The following is a 15,274-nucleotide window of genomic DNA, read 5'->3' as shown; positions in this document are numbered from 1 at the left end:
TTCTTTGGGCTTGGGCGGCTGCAGAGTTCCAGTTAACTGTGCGCCGCCTTCGTTCCAATTGTACCCCTAGTGCTCCCAGAAAGCAGCTCCATGGAAACCAAAACATCACAAATCCCCTAAGGTATCGCGAGAAGCGCAGATGCGCCTGAGGCCGTGGAGAGGCGGAGCGAGGGCGGGAACGCCGAGCAAGTAGGGCGGAGCCTGAGCTCTTCCGAGGTCTGGCAGGCCGGGAGCCTGTCCCCTCCAGGCAGCGCCCCCGCGTGACTGCGCTTTACATAATCGCGGCTTCTAGCGTCACAGTGGCGTACTCCAGGCCAGACCGAATCAGAGTGGGCGAAAGCTCCGTGTTCCGCCCCTTCCCACTTGATCGACGTCAAAGCCCACCAGTGAGCGGGCGTCTAGAGTCGCCGAGCCCGCCCCAGCCTGCCCAGGTCCGCCCCGACCCGCCTGCGCCCGCCCGCCTGCCGCAGCCAGCAGCCTGCCGCCGCCGCCGGGTTGTGCCTCAGACTGTCAGATAAATCGGCGGGCCGGGCCGGCGGGTCGGTGAACGCGGCCCGGGCCGGACATGGCGGCGCTCTACGCCTGCACCAAGTGCCACCAGCGCTTCCCCTTCGAGGCGCTGTCTCAGGGGCAGCAGCTGTGCAAGGTGCGCGGGCTGGGGCGGCGGCCGGGAACTGGGGACGCAGGAGGCGCGGCCCGGAGCTCCTGATTCTGTGGGGACGCCCGGCGGGGTCCCCGGAGCAGGGTGTGGCAGGCCCGCCAGGCTGAGGACCCGCACCCACCCCGCTGGGGGCCGGAGGGGCACGTGCGGGAGCCTGGGCCGGGTCCACGCTCCAGCGGCCGGCGTGTCCGGGTGCTTAGCAACCGCGGGGATTGTTCTCGGACCCCGTGAGGTCGGGGGAGGGACAGCGGGTCCTCTGCTTGCCCTGACTGGTCGCCCTCGGGATGCCTTTGCGCTGCCTCCCCCGCCGCCGCGGTCTCCCTGGTCACAGACGAGGGGACCTCCTGCCCCTCCTGGGACTGAACTCCAAAGTTGGGTGCTGCCTGGGAGGAGTGTGTCGAACTCGGGCTCTTCACGGGCACTTCTCGACCAGTTACAGAATCGGAGGTAGCAAGGCTTGTTTTTTTTCTTTAAGCCCCGCACTTTTCGGCCAGTCTCAGAGTCGGAGGCAGCAAGGCTTTATTTTTTTAAAAACCCCACATTCTGGCTCACAGATCCGAGGGATCACTTCTCAGCATCCAATTGGTGGTCTTCGGTCTTCCCTAACTAGCTGCTGCTCAGTTTTTACTCCTGAAGGTCCAACTTCTTTTTCTTTTAAGTTGCTTCATCCCACTTTGACTTTTTAAGTGACTAGAGGTGCTGTGAGGCAACAGTTAAAAAGTCACTAAACTGTCTGAAGAACAATATTGGGGTATTCCCAATAATCCAGAGTTTGTGTCTCTGATTTGGATAACTCATAATTGTCACTTTTGCCTCAGATGGTCATGACTTTCCATTTGCCAGTCTTTATATACCAGGTCTGAGGGAATGCAAGTGCTTGAGTGCCCTTTTTGGCCTCAAAATATGTATATATGATTTTAAGGAAGTTATGTATATATAAATAATAATAATTTTAATCCAGCACTTTCATTTCACAAGTAAACCTCAAAATCACACAGTGGCAGAAGAACCAGGCCTGGAATTCAGGGCTTCTGATTCCCAGTCTGGGGGCTTATTCATATATTTGTTTGTTTTACAATTTATGGCTAGTTCCATATAATCCATGTAAGTTCTTACTTAACTCCCACATCAACAGTAGGGAGGTGATGCCAGTATTACAGAGGAGAAAAATAAGGCCCAGAAAGTTTAAGTGACTCACTCAAGCATAGTAGCTATGCTAGAAATAGTACCCAGGTCGGTTTCCTACTGAAGGCTGTTTCCATTTGTGACTGCCTTTTAAAATTATATCCTCATTTCATTTCAGGAATGTCGGATTGCACACCCTGTTGTGAAGTGCACCTACTGCAGGACTGAGTACCAGCAGGAGAGGTAGAGTTTTGTTGACCATGAAAGATATTATTAATAGGCTTTTTTCCTTTTAAAATCTATAATTGATTGCATTTCATGTACAGATCTGTAATCAGTTACATTGTAACATACAAATCTGTAATCAATCACATTATATACAGACTACAATTGCTAAATATTTAGGTCTGTGATCCATCTTGAGTTAGTTTGTGTGTGGGGTGAGATATACAATGAAGGGTATATAATACATATATTGTTTCCTAGTTATTATCCATTGATTGCTTAAAACTTTTTTTTTTTTGAGATGGAATCTCGCTCTGTCACCCAGGCTGGAATGCAGTGGCGTGATCTCGGCTCACTGCAACCCCTGCCTCCCAAGTTCAAGCGATTCTCATGCCCCAGTCTCCCGAGTAGCTGAGATTACAGGTGCCTTCTACCACACCCGCCTAGTTTTTTTGTATTTTTAGTAGAGACGGGGTTTCACTATCTTGGCCAGGTTGGTCTTGAACTCCTGACCTCATGATCCACCTGCCTCAGCCTCCCAAAGTGCTGGGATTACAGGCGTGAGCCACCACGCCCAGCCTGCTTAAATTCTTAAAGTTCTTTTTAAGACCCTTGATCATTTTATATTGTGGTTATAATCTTTCTGACAAGAAGAAATCAATCCCACAACATTAAAACATGAGCTTCATGTTTCAATATGTACATATACAGAAATTGAAGAGTGTATAAGCCCAAAGAAGATACTTTTGGAAATGTGACAATCCTGATAAGAGTTTGTTAGCTCTAGTCACATTTGAAACTCACTTGCCATTACACTTTTCCTTGGGCAAATCTCTTTTTTTGTTTGAAACAGAGTCTCTCTCTGCCAGCCAGGTTGGAGTGCAGTGGAGCCATCATGGCTCACTGCAGCCTGGACCTCCCAGGCCCAAGTGATCCTCTCACTTCAGCCTACAAAGTAACTGGGACCACAGGTGTGTGCCACCATGCCCAGCTAATTTTTTAATTTTTGTAGAGATAGGATTTTGCCATGTTACCCAGGCTGGTCTCTTACTCCTGGGCCCAAGTGATTCCTTCCTCCTTAGCCTCTCAAGATGTTGGAATTACAGGCGTGAGCCACCATGCCTGGACAAATCTCATTTTTAAAAGTGTGAAATGGGCCGGGTGCGGTGGCTCACGCCTGTAATCCCAACACTTTGGGAGACTGAGGCAGGCGGATCAGGAGGTCAGGAGATCGAGACCATCCTGCCTAACATGATGAAACCCAGTCTCTACTAAAAATACAAAAAAATAAGCTGGGCGTGGTGGCATGCACCTGTAGTCCCAGCTACTCGGGAGGCTGAGGCAGGAGAATTGCTTGAATCCAGGAGGTGGAGGTTGCAGTGAGCTGAGATTGCGCCACTGCACTCCAGCCTGGGTGACAGAGCAAGACTCTGTCTCAAAAAAAAGTGTGAAATGCAGGTATGAATGATCAGACATCTTTAGGGGGCATTTCCATAGCAACAAAGTTATTTTTTGGTATAGCAAATTTGACTTTTGCGGAACTTTTTTAAGTGTAAGTGATCCTGCCTTGAGGAGGGTGGGGTCTATTTGTTAATTCATCCATTAGACCTAGAAGCCTATTTTTAATTAGTCATTTCAATTCTTAGAATATCTTCTCCAGGATTTTATCATGGATTTTTTTTTCTTTTTTGAGACAGGGTCTCTCTCTGTCACCTAGGCTGGAGTGCAGTGAGATGATCTCAGCTCACTGCAACCTCCCCTCTCCAGGCTCAAATGATCCTCCCACCTCAGCCTCCCATATAGCTGGGATCAGGGGTGCATACCACCACACTCGGCTATTTTTTTTTGTATCTTTAGTAGAGACGGGTCTTGCCATGTTGCCCAGGCTGGTCTAGAACTCTTGAGCTCAACCAGTCTGCCTGCCTCAGCCTCCCAAAGTGCTGGGATTACAGGCGTGAGCTATCACACCCAGCCTATCATGGATGTTTTCAAACAAAAAAAGGGTTAAAAGAATTAGTGAACACCCATATACCCTCTACTTAAATTCTATAATATACACTTTACTGTATATTCACCTATCCATCTGGTGCATCTCTCTGTCCATCACTATATCAATTCATTTTGTTTCCGATGTATTTAAAGTTGCAGACATCAGTATACATGATCCTTAAACACTTCAGCATGCACAGCATTATTTAGAGTTAAATATTTGTTTGCAGTTTTTTTTTTTTGGCAAAATTGGCTTATACTAACATACTTAAATCTTAAATATATCAAGTTTTACAAACGTAGACATCTGTGTAGCCCCAAACCCTATCAAAATACAGAATGTTACTATCACTCCATAGAGTCCTCTCATGCCCCATCCTAGACAATCCCCACACCCTTGCTTCCTCCAGGCAACCACTGCTCCACTTTTCATTCCCACTATAAATTAGTTTTGCCTATTCTAGGACTTCATGTTAGTGGAATCATACAGAATATACTCTAGAAACTTTATATTTTAGTTCTTAAATTTAGGTCTGTGGTCCATCTTGAGTTAATTCACGTGTGGGGTGAGATAGGAACTTTGACCCTTTATTTAAACTATACATACAAATTAATTCGAGATGGATCATAGAGTTATTTTTTCTTTTTCTTTCTTTTTTTTTTTTTTAGTTGTTATTATTGAGACAGAGTTTCGCTCTTGTTGCCCAGGCTGGAGTGCAATGGCGCGATCTCAGCTCACTGCAACCTCTGCCTCCCAGGTTCAAGTGATTATCCTGCCTCAGCCTCCCAAGTAGCTGGGATTACAGGCATGCGCCACCACACCCAACTAATTATGTATTTTTAGTAGAGATGGGGTTTCTCCTTGTTGAGCAGGCTGGTCTCAAACTCCCGACCTCAGGTGATCTGCCTGCTTTAGCCTCCCAAAGTGCTGGGATTACAGGCATAAGTCACCACGCCCAGCCTAGAGTTAGTTTTTCTTTGCATGTTTTTTAACATGTTAGGAGCATATGTATATATTGGCATCTACCCCATTCCTTCAGTAGTAAATCTAGGCGTAAATCGAATTGCTATTCAACATCACAGAATCACTGATGCTAATCCTCTTTCTAGAGATTTCTTTGAATGTCCTTCACTTCTTTTACTGTCTTTTAAAAGTAACAGAAAATTGGCCGGGCGCGGTGGCTCAAGCCTGTAATCCCAGCACTTTGGGAGGCCGAGATGGGCGGATCACGAGGTCAGGAGTTCGAGACCATCCTGGCTAACACGGTGAAACCCCGTCTCTACTAAAAAATACAAAAAACTAGCCGGGCGAGGTGGCGGGCGCCTGTAGTCCCGGCTACTCGGGAGGCTGAGGCAGGAGAATGGCGTAAAAACCCGGGAGGCAGAGCTTGCAGTGAGCTGAGATCCGGCCACTGCACTCCAGCCTGGGCGACACAGCGAGACTCCGTCTCAAAAAAAAAAAAAAAAAAGTAACAGAAAATTGCCCTGGAAAATAATTTTTAATTTAAATATTTTTTACTCTAAGGTTTTTCTTTTGTCTATTTTAACTTTGTAGTCACTTTCATAGGAATTGTATGGGAAAATGATCACAAAGCAGAGAATAGACTAGACTTTTTTTTTTTTTTTTTCCGAGACAGGGTCTCACTGTCACTCAGGCTGGAGTGCAGTGGCGAAATTGTAGCCCACTGAAACCTTGGACTCCCAGGCTGAGCCTCCTAAAGTGCTGGGATTACAGGCATGAGCCACTGTGCCTGGTCTTAGATTTTTATGTGATTTATTAGTTTTTAGCCCCAGAGTACTGTTTAAATTGTTCTTATACATAAGACATTCATTTTTACCTCCTCATATGAAGAGTTAGACTTTTATTTGAAGATGATTTTTCCCCCAGGGCAGCTTTATTAATTCACACATTTAGGTAATATGACCTCTGGATCTTCACAAGGCAAAGGATATTTTTATTTTTGTCAGTGCTTAACTCTTAGAGAAATCAGAATTTTTTTTTTTTTTTTTTTCTAGACACAGTTTTGCTCTGTTGCCCAGGCTAGAGTGCAGTGGCTCAATCTCGGCTCACTGCACCTTCCATCTCCCAGGTTCAAGGGATTCTTCTGCCTCAGTCCCCTGAGTAGCTGGGATTACAGGCACATGCCACCACACTTGGCTAATTTTTTTGAATTTTTAGTAAAGACTAAAAATATCAACATGGTTTCCCCATGTTGGCCAGGCTGGTCTCGAACTCCTGACCTCAGGTGATCTACCTACTTCGGCCTCCCAAAGTGCTGGGATTACAGACATGAGCTACTATGCCTGGCCTAAATATTGACAAAGTATTTGATCATAGTGTCTTTTTCCCCACCTCTGGTGTTTTCATATGCCTTTACTTATGAAGGAGAACACAGAGTAAGGTTAGCAAAGATAGAATCTCTGAGTTTATATTCCAAACACACATACTTTATTTGTCACTTCAAATTTCCCAACTATTCATCCGAATTAAGGAGAATTTTTTTTTCCTGCTAGTCCATTTTAGTATAATATTTTGAGGGTGTTCTCTGTATCTGATAATTTTACTTAGTGATACTTGGGGATGTCATAATTAGAAATAACTCACTCTCCATTTTCGCCAAAGCCTCACTTTATTTGAGATTAAAAAATCCATAACCACATAATAATCTTTTTGTTTTTTTTTTGTTTGTTTGTTTGTTTGTTTCTGTTTTTTGAGACGGAGTCTCGCTCTGTCGCCCAGGCTGGAGTGCAGTGGCGCGATCTCGGCTCACTGCAAGCTCCGCCTCCTGGGTTTACGCCATTCTCCTGCCTCAGCCTCCTGAGTAGCTGGGACTACAGGCGCCCGCCACTGCGCCCGGCTAATTTTTTGTATTTTTAGTAGAGACGGGGTTTCACCGTGGTCTCGATCTCCTGACCTTGTGATCCGCCCGTCTCGGCCTCCCAAAGTGCTGGGATTACAGGCGTGAGCCACCGCGCCCGGCAATCTTTTTGTTTTTTTGAGATGGAGTTTTGCTTTTGTTGCCCAGGCTGGAGTACAGTGGTGCGGTCTCAGCTCACTGCAAACTCTACCTCCTGGGTTCAAGCGATTCTCCTGTCTCAGCCTCCTGAGTAGCTGAGATTACAGGCGTGCACCACCACGCCTGGCTAATTTTTGTATTTTTAATAGAGATGGGGTTTCACCATGTTGGCCAGGCTGGTCTCGAACTCCTGACCTCAGGTGATCTAACCCCCCTCAGCCTCCCAAAGTGCTGGGATTACAGGCGTGAGCCACCATGCCCAGCCACATAATAATTAAAAGAGTGATTAGAGGCTAGGTGTGGTGTCTCTACTAAAAATACAAAAATTTGTTGGGTGTGGCGGCACGCACCTATAATTCCAGCTACTTGGGAGGTTGAGGCATGAGAATCGCTTGAACCCGGGAGGCAGAGGTTATAGTGAGCAGATTGTACCACTGCACTCCGGTCTGGGGTACAGAATGAGACTCTGTCTCAAAGATATTAAATAAAAATAAAAGAGTTATTAGAAAGATACTCAAACTTCTGTTAACCAAGCATCCAGACCATATTTCACCTTGGCCTTTAGCAATGAGCAAATTCCTTGGACTTAAGGGAGGTATCAGTTTTCAGATATTCTAAGAAAAGCCTGTATCTGTTTTTTCCTTAACAGTAAAACCAATACAATATGCAAGAAATGTGCTCAGAACGTGCAGTTGTATGGAACGGTAAGTAGGATATTTTCAAACCTAACAGTGAGTACTAGGGTCTTGTGGAACCTTACCTTCTGTGGCCTACTAATGTCTTTACAATATTTTTATTAGAAGAAATAGTTATGTGTAATATATCTGGTACTGATTTCAGCTTTCACATTTAGCTAATGCTTATTGTTAAGGAATTCCGTGCTTATAGTCACACTGCCAGGATTATGATTATAATTTTCCTCGAGAGGCTTCAGTGACCAGTATGGAAAGAGAAAGAGAAAGATGAAATTTTTTTTTTTTTGGTGACCGGGTCTTGCTCTGTCACCCAGGCTGGAGTGCAATGGCGATCTAGTTCACTGCAACCTCCACCTCCTCGCTTCAAGTGATTCTCCTGCCTCAGCCTCCCAAGTAGCTGGGACTACAGGCACATGCCACCACACCCGGCTAATTTTGGTATTTTAGTAGGGATGGGGTTTCACCATGTTGGTCAGGCTGGTCTCGAACTCCTGACCTCAAGTGATCCACCCACCTCAGCCTCCCAAAGTGCTGGGAGGCAAACTGCACCCAGCAAGATGAATTTTTATAACTTTGACCTCTTTGGTAATAGTTGACTAGTTATTTTGATGAATGATTCTCTTTTTCTCTTAGTGTTCAGGATGTTATGTGCTTGTAGGCATTCTCCCAACATGTTTATATGCTGATAATAGCAAAGAGGCCTTTTCAGAAATTTGGAAGCCCTTGCTAGTTTCTCCAAAGAGCTGGTTCTGTTGAATGTCTCATAGAAGTCTCTGCATACATACTAATGGGTTTTTGTTATTTGTTTATTTATTTATTTAAAAATCAATAGTCCTGTGCAGAAAAACACTTCACATAGTGTTAAGAATTGGGCTTCATGGCCGGGCGTGGTGGCTCATGCCTATAATCCCAGCGCATTGGGAGGCTGACACAGGCGGATCACCTGAGGTCAGGAGTTCTAGACCAGACTGGCCAACATGGTGAAACTCCGTCTCTAGGAAATAATACAGAAATTAGCCAGGCATAGTGGCGGGCGCCTGTAATCCCAGCTGCTCCGGACGGAGGCTGAGGCAGGAAGAATTGCTTTAACCCGGGAGGCGGAGGTTGCACTGAGCTGAGATTGCACCTCTGCACTCCAGCCTGGGCAAGAGAGCGAGACTCCGTCTCAAAAAACAAAAACAGCAACAACGAAAAAGAATTGGGCTTTATTTGGTCAATATAAAAGCATATTTATGAAGTTGGCAATACATTTGTACCATGATTAATGAACTACAAAGTAGGAATTATTGCTTTTTTAAATGCAGTGGTATTTTATGAAAATAACACTTGACTCTTTTTTTTCCCCCTTTAAGCCCAAACCTTGTCAGTATTGCAACATAATTGCGGCATTTATTGGGAATAAATGCCAGCGCTGCACAAATTCAGAAAAGAAGTATGGACCACCCTATTCTTGTGAACAGTGCAAGCAGCAGTGTGCATTTGACAGGAAAGATGATAGAAAGAAGGTAAATTTCTGTGTTTTTCTTGATTTCTTTTCTTCCTTTCAGAGAAATTAAGTTGGGCTGACTGTGTTAAAAACACGTTTAATAGACCAGGCGCGGTGGCTCATGCCTGTAATCCCAGCACTTTGAGAGGCCGAGGAGGCGACTGGATTATGAGGTCAGGAAATCGAGACTATCCTGGCTAACATGGTGAAACCGTGTCTCTACTAAAAATACAAAAAATTAGCCAGGCGTGGTGGCACATGCCTGTAGTCCCAGCTACTCTGGAGGCTGGGGCAGAAGAATCACTTGAACCCAGGAGGCAGAGGTTGCAGTGAGCCGAGATCATGCCACTGCACTCCAGCCTGGGTGACAGAGCAAGACTCCATCTCAAAAACAACAACAACAACAAAGAAAAAACAACAACAAAAAAACACATTTAACAAAGAAAGATTTCTCAGTTTCTTTCCTGGTTCTATTATTGACCTTAAAGAAGATATTCATATTTTGTTCATAAAATGTGGACCATTATATTCTAACATTTCACAAGAATATGAATTACAGTGATCACATAAGTGAAATGGTGATTGGCAGAATTCTATAGAATTCTGTAAAGGAGAGATTATAACTTAAGCAAGATGGAGTGGCGTTACAAGTTTTACTATCTGGCTCTTTAAATGTTTCTATCTGTTGAAATTCAAGATTACAAGGTTACATTAGAGGGAAGCTCTATGTGGAAGGGTGTACCTTGATAGAATCAAAATGATTTAGAGCTTGGTCATATTACTCTCTTGCTTAAAATCCTCCAGGGGTTTCCAGTTGTGCTTATAATAAAACTCATATCCCTTCTATGGCCTGCAACCCCATACCCAGCTCTCAGCCTCATCTTGCATCATACTTTCTGCCTCTCACCTTGCTCCAGCCATACTGGCCACCCTGTAGTCTGTCTGACATGCAGATCTCACTCCGACCTTTGCACTGTCTATCCTTGTGCCTAATGTACCTTTCTCTAGGGTCTCATAACCGGCTCCTTATGTCAGCTCTCAGCTCAGATACCACCTGCTCATAGTGACCTGTTACTGACTCCCTCAGTCATTATTTACCATACTATTTTATTGTCTTCATAGCATCTCACATATTGAAAACTAGTCTTGCTTATTTGGTTACATGTTTGTCCACCCCCACTAGAATGTGAGCTCTTTCTCCATCTCATTCTCTGCTTTATTTCCAGTGGCCTGGCACATAGTAGCTGCTCAATAAGTATTTGTTGAATAAAAGATTGCAGTTGAGAAACTCTTTTTCAGTGGCCAGAGGTGCTTTTAGGAGGTGCCTGGGCTCAAGGGTTGATTCTCGCTTACCAAATTCATTAACTTACAATGGAAGGATATAACTTTCCATTGACTAGGATACTCCTGCCTGCCAACCAGGACACCTCTTCCCTGTATCAAGATACTGAAGAATCTGAATTAGTAATCAGGAGGTAGCACAAGCAGCAGTCCCCCCAACTCCTGGGACTAGCTGAATGACCCTGCCTACTTACCCTCATTATGCATCACTTTCTTCATCTTTCTCTGTGGGAATAACAATAGTTACTTCACAAAGACATGGGGAAATGTAATTCAGATAGGTATATAAAACAATGTTGAACCTGGCACATAATATAACACAGTGCATGGCTCCTGTATTATTACTGATTGGAATAGTTCATTTTTATTAATCTGGTTATACGAGAATTTATTACCTTTCTGCTTTATAAATTACGATCCTGTCTTAAGTGTTTATAGATATTTTTAGACATCTACATGTTCATAAACTTTAGGAGAAAGCTAAATTTAGGGATTAAGAGTAAGGAATTTGGGCCAAGACCAGTGGCTCACACCTGTAATCCCAGCACTTTGGGAGGCCGAGGCGGGTGGATCACAAGGTCAGGAGTTTGAGACCAGCCTGGCCAACATGATGAAAGCCCGTCTCTACCAACAATATTAAAATTAACGGGTTGTGGTGTCTCACACCTGTAATCCCAGCTACTAGGGAGCCTGAGGCAGGAGAATTGCTTGAATCCGGGAGGCAGAGGTTGCAGTGAGCCAAGATCACACCACTGCATTCCAGCCTGGGCAACAGAGTAAGACTCCATCTCAAAAAAAAAAGTGGGGTATCTGGACTCAGAATGTGTGGATTGAAATCTTGGTTCTGTCAGTTATTAACTGTGTGACTTTGGACATGTTAATCTGTCAATGCCTCAGTCTCCACATCTGTAAATGGGGATGATCAGATCTCAGTGTTGTTACAAAGGTCAAGATATTAGTAAAACTCTTAGAATGGAATCTGGTACATGATAAATACTCAGTGTTATCTATGATGATTTGTTTTTGATGGTTTAATTCTCAGAGGATGCTATTTTATTTTATTTTATTTTTTTGAGATGAAATCTCACTCTGTCACCCAGGCTGGAGTGCAGAGGCATGACCTCAGCCCACTGCAACCTCTGCCTCCCAGGTTCAAGTGATTCTCCTACCTCAGCCTCCAGAGCAGCTGGGATTACAGGTGTGCACCACCATGCCTGGCTAATTTTTGTATTTTTAGTAGAGATGGGGTTTTACCATGTTGACCAGGCTGGTCTTGAACTCCTAACCACAAACTACTGACCTCAAGTGATCAGCCCACCTTGGCCTCCCAAAATGCTGGGATTACAGACATGAGCCACCACGCCTGGCCAGTGCTCTTTTATTTCTTTTGTTGTTGTTTGAGATGGAGTTTTGCTCTTGTTGCCTAGGCTACAGTGCAATGGCGCGATTGTGGCTCACCACAACCTCTGCCTCCTGGGTTCAAGCAGTTCTCCTGCCTCAGCCTCCCGAGTAGCTGGATTACAGGCATGCGCCATCGTGCCTGGCTAATTTTGTATTTTTAGTAGAGGCGAGGTTTCTTCATGTTAGTCAGGCTGGTCTGAAACTCCTGACCTCAGGTGAGCTACCCGCCTTGGCCTCCCAGAGTGCTGAGATTACAAGTGTGAGCCACCGTGCCTGGCCTGCTCTTTTATTTCTAAAGTTTTTTTTTTTTTTTTTTTTTTTTTTTGAGACAGAGTCTCGCTCTGCCGCCCAGGCTGGAGTGCAGTGGCCGGATCTCAGCTCACTGCAAGCTCCGCCTCTCGGGTTTACGCCATTCTCCTGCCTCAGCCTCCCGAGTAGCTGGGACTACAGGCGCCCGCCACCGCGCCCGGCTAGTTTTTTGTATTTTTTAGTAGAGACGGGGTTTCACCGTGTTCGCCAGGATGGTCTCGATCTCCTGACCTCGTGATCCGCCCGTCTCGGCCTCCCAAAGTGCTGGGATTACAGGCTTGAGCCACCGCGCCCGGCCTCTAAAGTTTATTTTTAAGAGAGAGATCTGAAAAACATGTCTTGTGAATCTGTGTGCAATTTTGATGTTCATTGTTTGCTCTCTTTCAGTGGAGTTGTATTGTTTTGAAACTCTTTAATGAAAGCTCTTACCTGGGGAAGGTCTTACAGGGTGTTTTAAAATTATGCCTTCAAGGCCAGGTGCAGTAGCTCATGCCTGTAATCCCAGTACTTTGGGAGGCTGAGGTGGGCGGATCCCTTGAGGCCAGGAGTTGAAGACCAGCCTGGGCAACATGGCAAAAACCCTGTCACTATTAAAAATATAAAAAACTCAGCCAGGCATGTTGGTTCACGGCTGTAATCCCAGCACTTTGGAAGGCTGAGGCGGGCAGTTGAGGTCAGGAGATTGAGACCAGCCTGGCCAACATAGTGAAACTTTGTTTCTACTAAAAATACAAAAATTAACCGGGCATGGTGGCATGTGCCTGTAATCCCACCTACTCAGGAGGCTGAGGTGGGAGAATCGCTTGAACCTGGGAGGCAGAGGTTGCAGTGAGCTGAGATCGTGACCTTGCACTCCAGGCTGGTTGACAGAGTGAGACTCCATCTCAAAAAAAAAAAAAAAAAAAAAAACTAGTCAGGGTTGGTGGTGCATGTGTGGTTCCAGCTACTTGGGAGGCTGAGGTGGGAAGATCATTTGAGCCTAGGAGTACAAGGCTCCAGTAAGCTGTAATTATACCACTGTGCTGCAGTGTGGGTGAGAGAATGAGACCCTATCTATAAAATAAATAAAAATAGGCCTTCAAGCCAGGCCTGATGGCATGCTCTGGTAGTTCCAGCTACCCTAGAGGCTGAGGTGGGAGGATCACTTGAGCCCAGGAGTTCGAGTCCAGCCTGGGTAACATAGTGAGACTTTGTCTTTAAAAATTAATAACAGGCCAGGCGCAGTGGCTCACGCCTGTAATCCCAGCACTTTAAAAGGCTGAGGAGGGCAGATCACGAGGTCAGGAGTTCGAGATCAGCCTGGCCAACATGGTGAAATCCCATCTCTACTAAAAATACAAAAATAAGCTGGGCGTGGTGGCACATGCCTGTAATCCCAGCTACTCGGGAGAATTGCTTGAATCCTGTAGTGAGCCAAGATCGCGCACCTGCACTCCAGCCTGGGTGGCAGAGCAAGACTGTGTCTCAAAAAAATAAAATAAAATAAAATAAAAATAATAATAAACAGACTTTCAGGCCGTATCCCGTAACCGTGAAATGAACCAGATTGAAGTTTGGTTTCAAAGTTCATTGTTATGTTTCTTAACAAAAAATTAAATGCTTATCATGTACCAGACACTGTTCCAGGTATTAGAAATACACTAATGAACTGAACAGACAAGACCTTACTCTCACAGAGCTTACATTTATGTGTGCAAAAGAGAAATGGGTGAGGAGAAAAATAACATAAATTTTAGATATTAGTGCTATAAAGAAATAAAGTACATGATAGGGAGTGACTGGGAAGTCAGCCTATATTGGGCAATCAGGAGAACCTCTGAGGAAATAGCATTTGAGTGGAAACTAGGATGATGAAAAGGTGGTAGCCATGGGAAGCTCTGGAGGACAAAAATTCCAGGAAGAAGGACCAGCTGTGGAAAATCCATAAGGCAGGAATGAGCTTGGCACATGATTAGAACAGAAAGAAGGTGGAGTGAACATGGGGAAGAGGAAGGAAACAAGGTTATAGAGGCAGGTAAGGTAAGTCAACATAGGCCATGAGGCACACTGCAGATAGCCCACTACACTACAAGAAGGTGAATGGGTGAAGCTTTGAGGAGTTCAGCTGGGCTGTGGAACGCCACAATGGCGTTTTCACCTACTTTATTGGTTCTAAGGATGCTGGAGGAAAAGCTGGTGCCCCTATTGTATGCATGCTGAACCAGTCGTACAAAAGGGGCTGAAGCACGTTAGTGAAGGGTGTGTGTTCGTCTGCTGCCAAGTAGAAGAAAAGCCTTATTGGAAAGATCCAAATAATGACTTCAGAAAAAACTTGGAAGCAACCACAGTGCCTACACTACTTAAATATGGAACACCTCAAAAACTGGTAGAATCTTAGTGTCTTCAGGCCAGCCTTGTGGAAGTGTTTTTCTCTAAGGATTAAGATTTGATGATGGCAATTATGTCTTGATTTTCTGATTTGTTCTAATGTAAAAAAAAAACTGCATATGGCAGGGTGTGGTGGCTCATGACTATAATCCTAGCACTTTGGGAGGCCGAGGCAGGTGGATCACTTGAGCCCAGGAGTTGGAGACCAGCCTGGACAACATGGCAAAAGCCCGTCTCTACACAAAAATACAAAAAATTAGCGGGGTGTGGTGGTGCGCACCTGTAGTCCCGGCTACTTGGGAGGCTGAGGTAGGAGGCTCACCTAAGCCTGGGAAGTCGAGGCTGCAGTGAGCCAAGATTGCACCACTGCACTCCAGCCTAGGTGAGATTGTGAGACCCTGTCACAAAACAAAAATGCATGGTTGCTTTGAATTCATGTTAGCAATAAATAAATAAATGATAATGTAAAAAAAAAAAAAAAAAAAAAAAAAAGGCTATGGACTGGGCGTGGTGGCTCATGCCTGTGATCCCAGCACTTTGGGAGGCTGAGGCAGGCGGATCATGAGGTCAGGAGATTGAGACCATCCTGGCTAACACAGTGAAACCCTACTAAAAATATAAAAAATTAGCCAGGCATAGTGGCAGGCGCCTGTAGTCC

At 45.1% G+C, this 15,274-nt stretch overlaps 1 protein-coding gene, 1 long non-coding RNA gene and 1 pseudogene across 6 annotated transcripts in view; 2 read left to right on the top strand and 1 right to left on the bottom strand.

Annotated features, from left to right (window-relative positions):
- The first annotated feature begins 476 nt into the window (after window positions 1-476).
- The window catches only part of FAM76A (family with sequence similarity 76 member A), a 39,082-nt gene continuing 24,284 nt past the window's right edge, over window positions 477-15,274 (top strand). For 2 of the 5 annotated variants that reach the window (XM_077966898.1, XM_077966889.1), the window contains exons 1-5: window positions 477-646; window positions 1,965-2,029; window positions 4,709-4,810; window positions 7,667-7,721; window positions 9,065-9,217. In XM_077966898.1, coding sequence (XP_077823024.1) covers window positions 566-646; window positions 1,965-2,029; window positions 4,709-4,810; window positions 7,667-7,721; window positions 9,065-9,217 — 456 coding nt within the window. In that variant the 5' untranslated portion in view covers window positions 477-565. The remainder of the gene's footprint in view (window positions 647-1,964; window positions 2,030-4,708; window positions 4,811-7,666; window positions 7,722-9,064; window positions 9,218-15,274) is intronic. The other 3 variants (XM_001111916.5, XM_001111995.5, XM_077966914.1) reach the window with 2 other exon arrangements.
- LOC144334953 (uncharacterized) overlaps window positions 3,416-15,274 on the bottom strand; it is a 65,438-nt gene continuing 53,579 nt past the window's right edge. Inside the window, exons 2-3 of the long non-coding RNA XR_013405269.1 lie at window positions 9,553-11,303; window positions 3,416-3,665 (exon numbers count right to left, since the gene is read on the bottom strand). This is a non-coding gene — a long non-coding RNA (uncharacterized LOC144334953). The remainder of the gene's footprint in view (window positions 3,666-9,552; window positions 11,304-15,274) is intronic.
- LOC106997172 (thioredoxin domain-containing protein 17 pseudogene) lies at window positions 14,150-14,797 on the top strand (annotated as a pseudogene).

The sequence above is a fragment of the Macaca mulatta genome, chromosome 1, assembly GCF_049350105.2.
Source record: "Macaca mulatta isolate MMU2019108-1 chromosome 1, T2T-MMU8v2.0, whole genome shotgun sequence".
Lineage (NCBI taxonomy): Eukaryota > Metazoa > Chordata > Mammalia > Primates > Cercopithecidae > Macaca > Macaca mulatta.
This window is presented reverse-complemented; position numbering and strand designations above follow the sequence as displayed.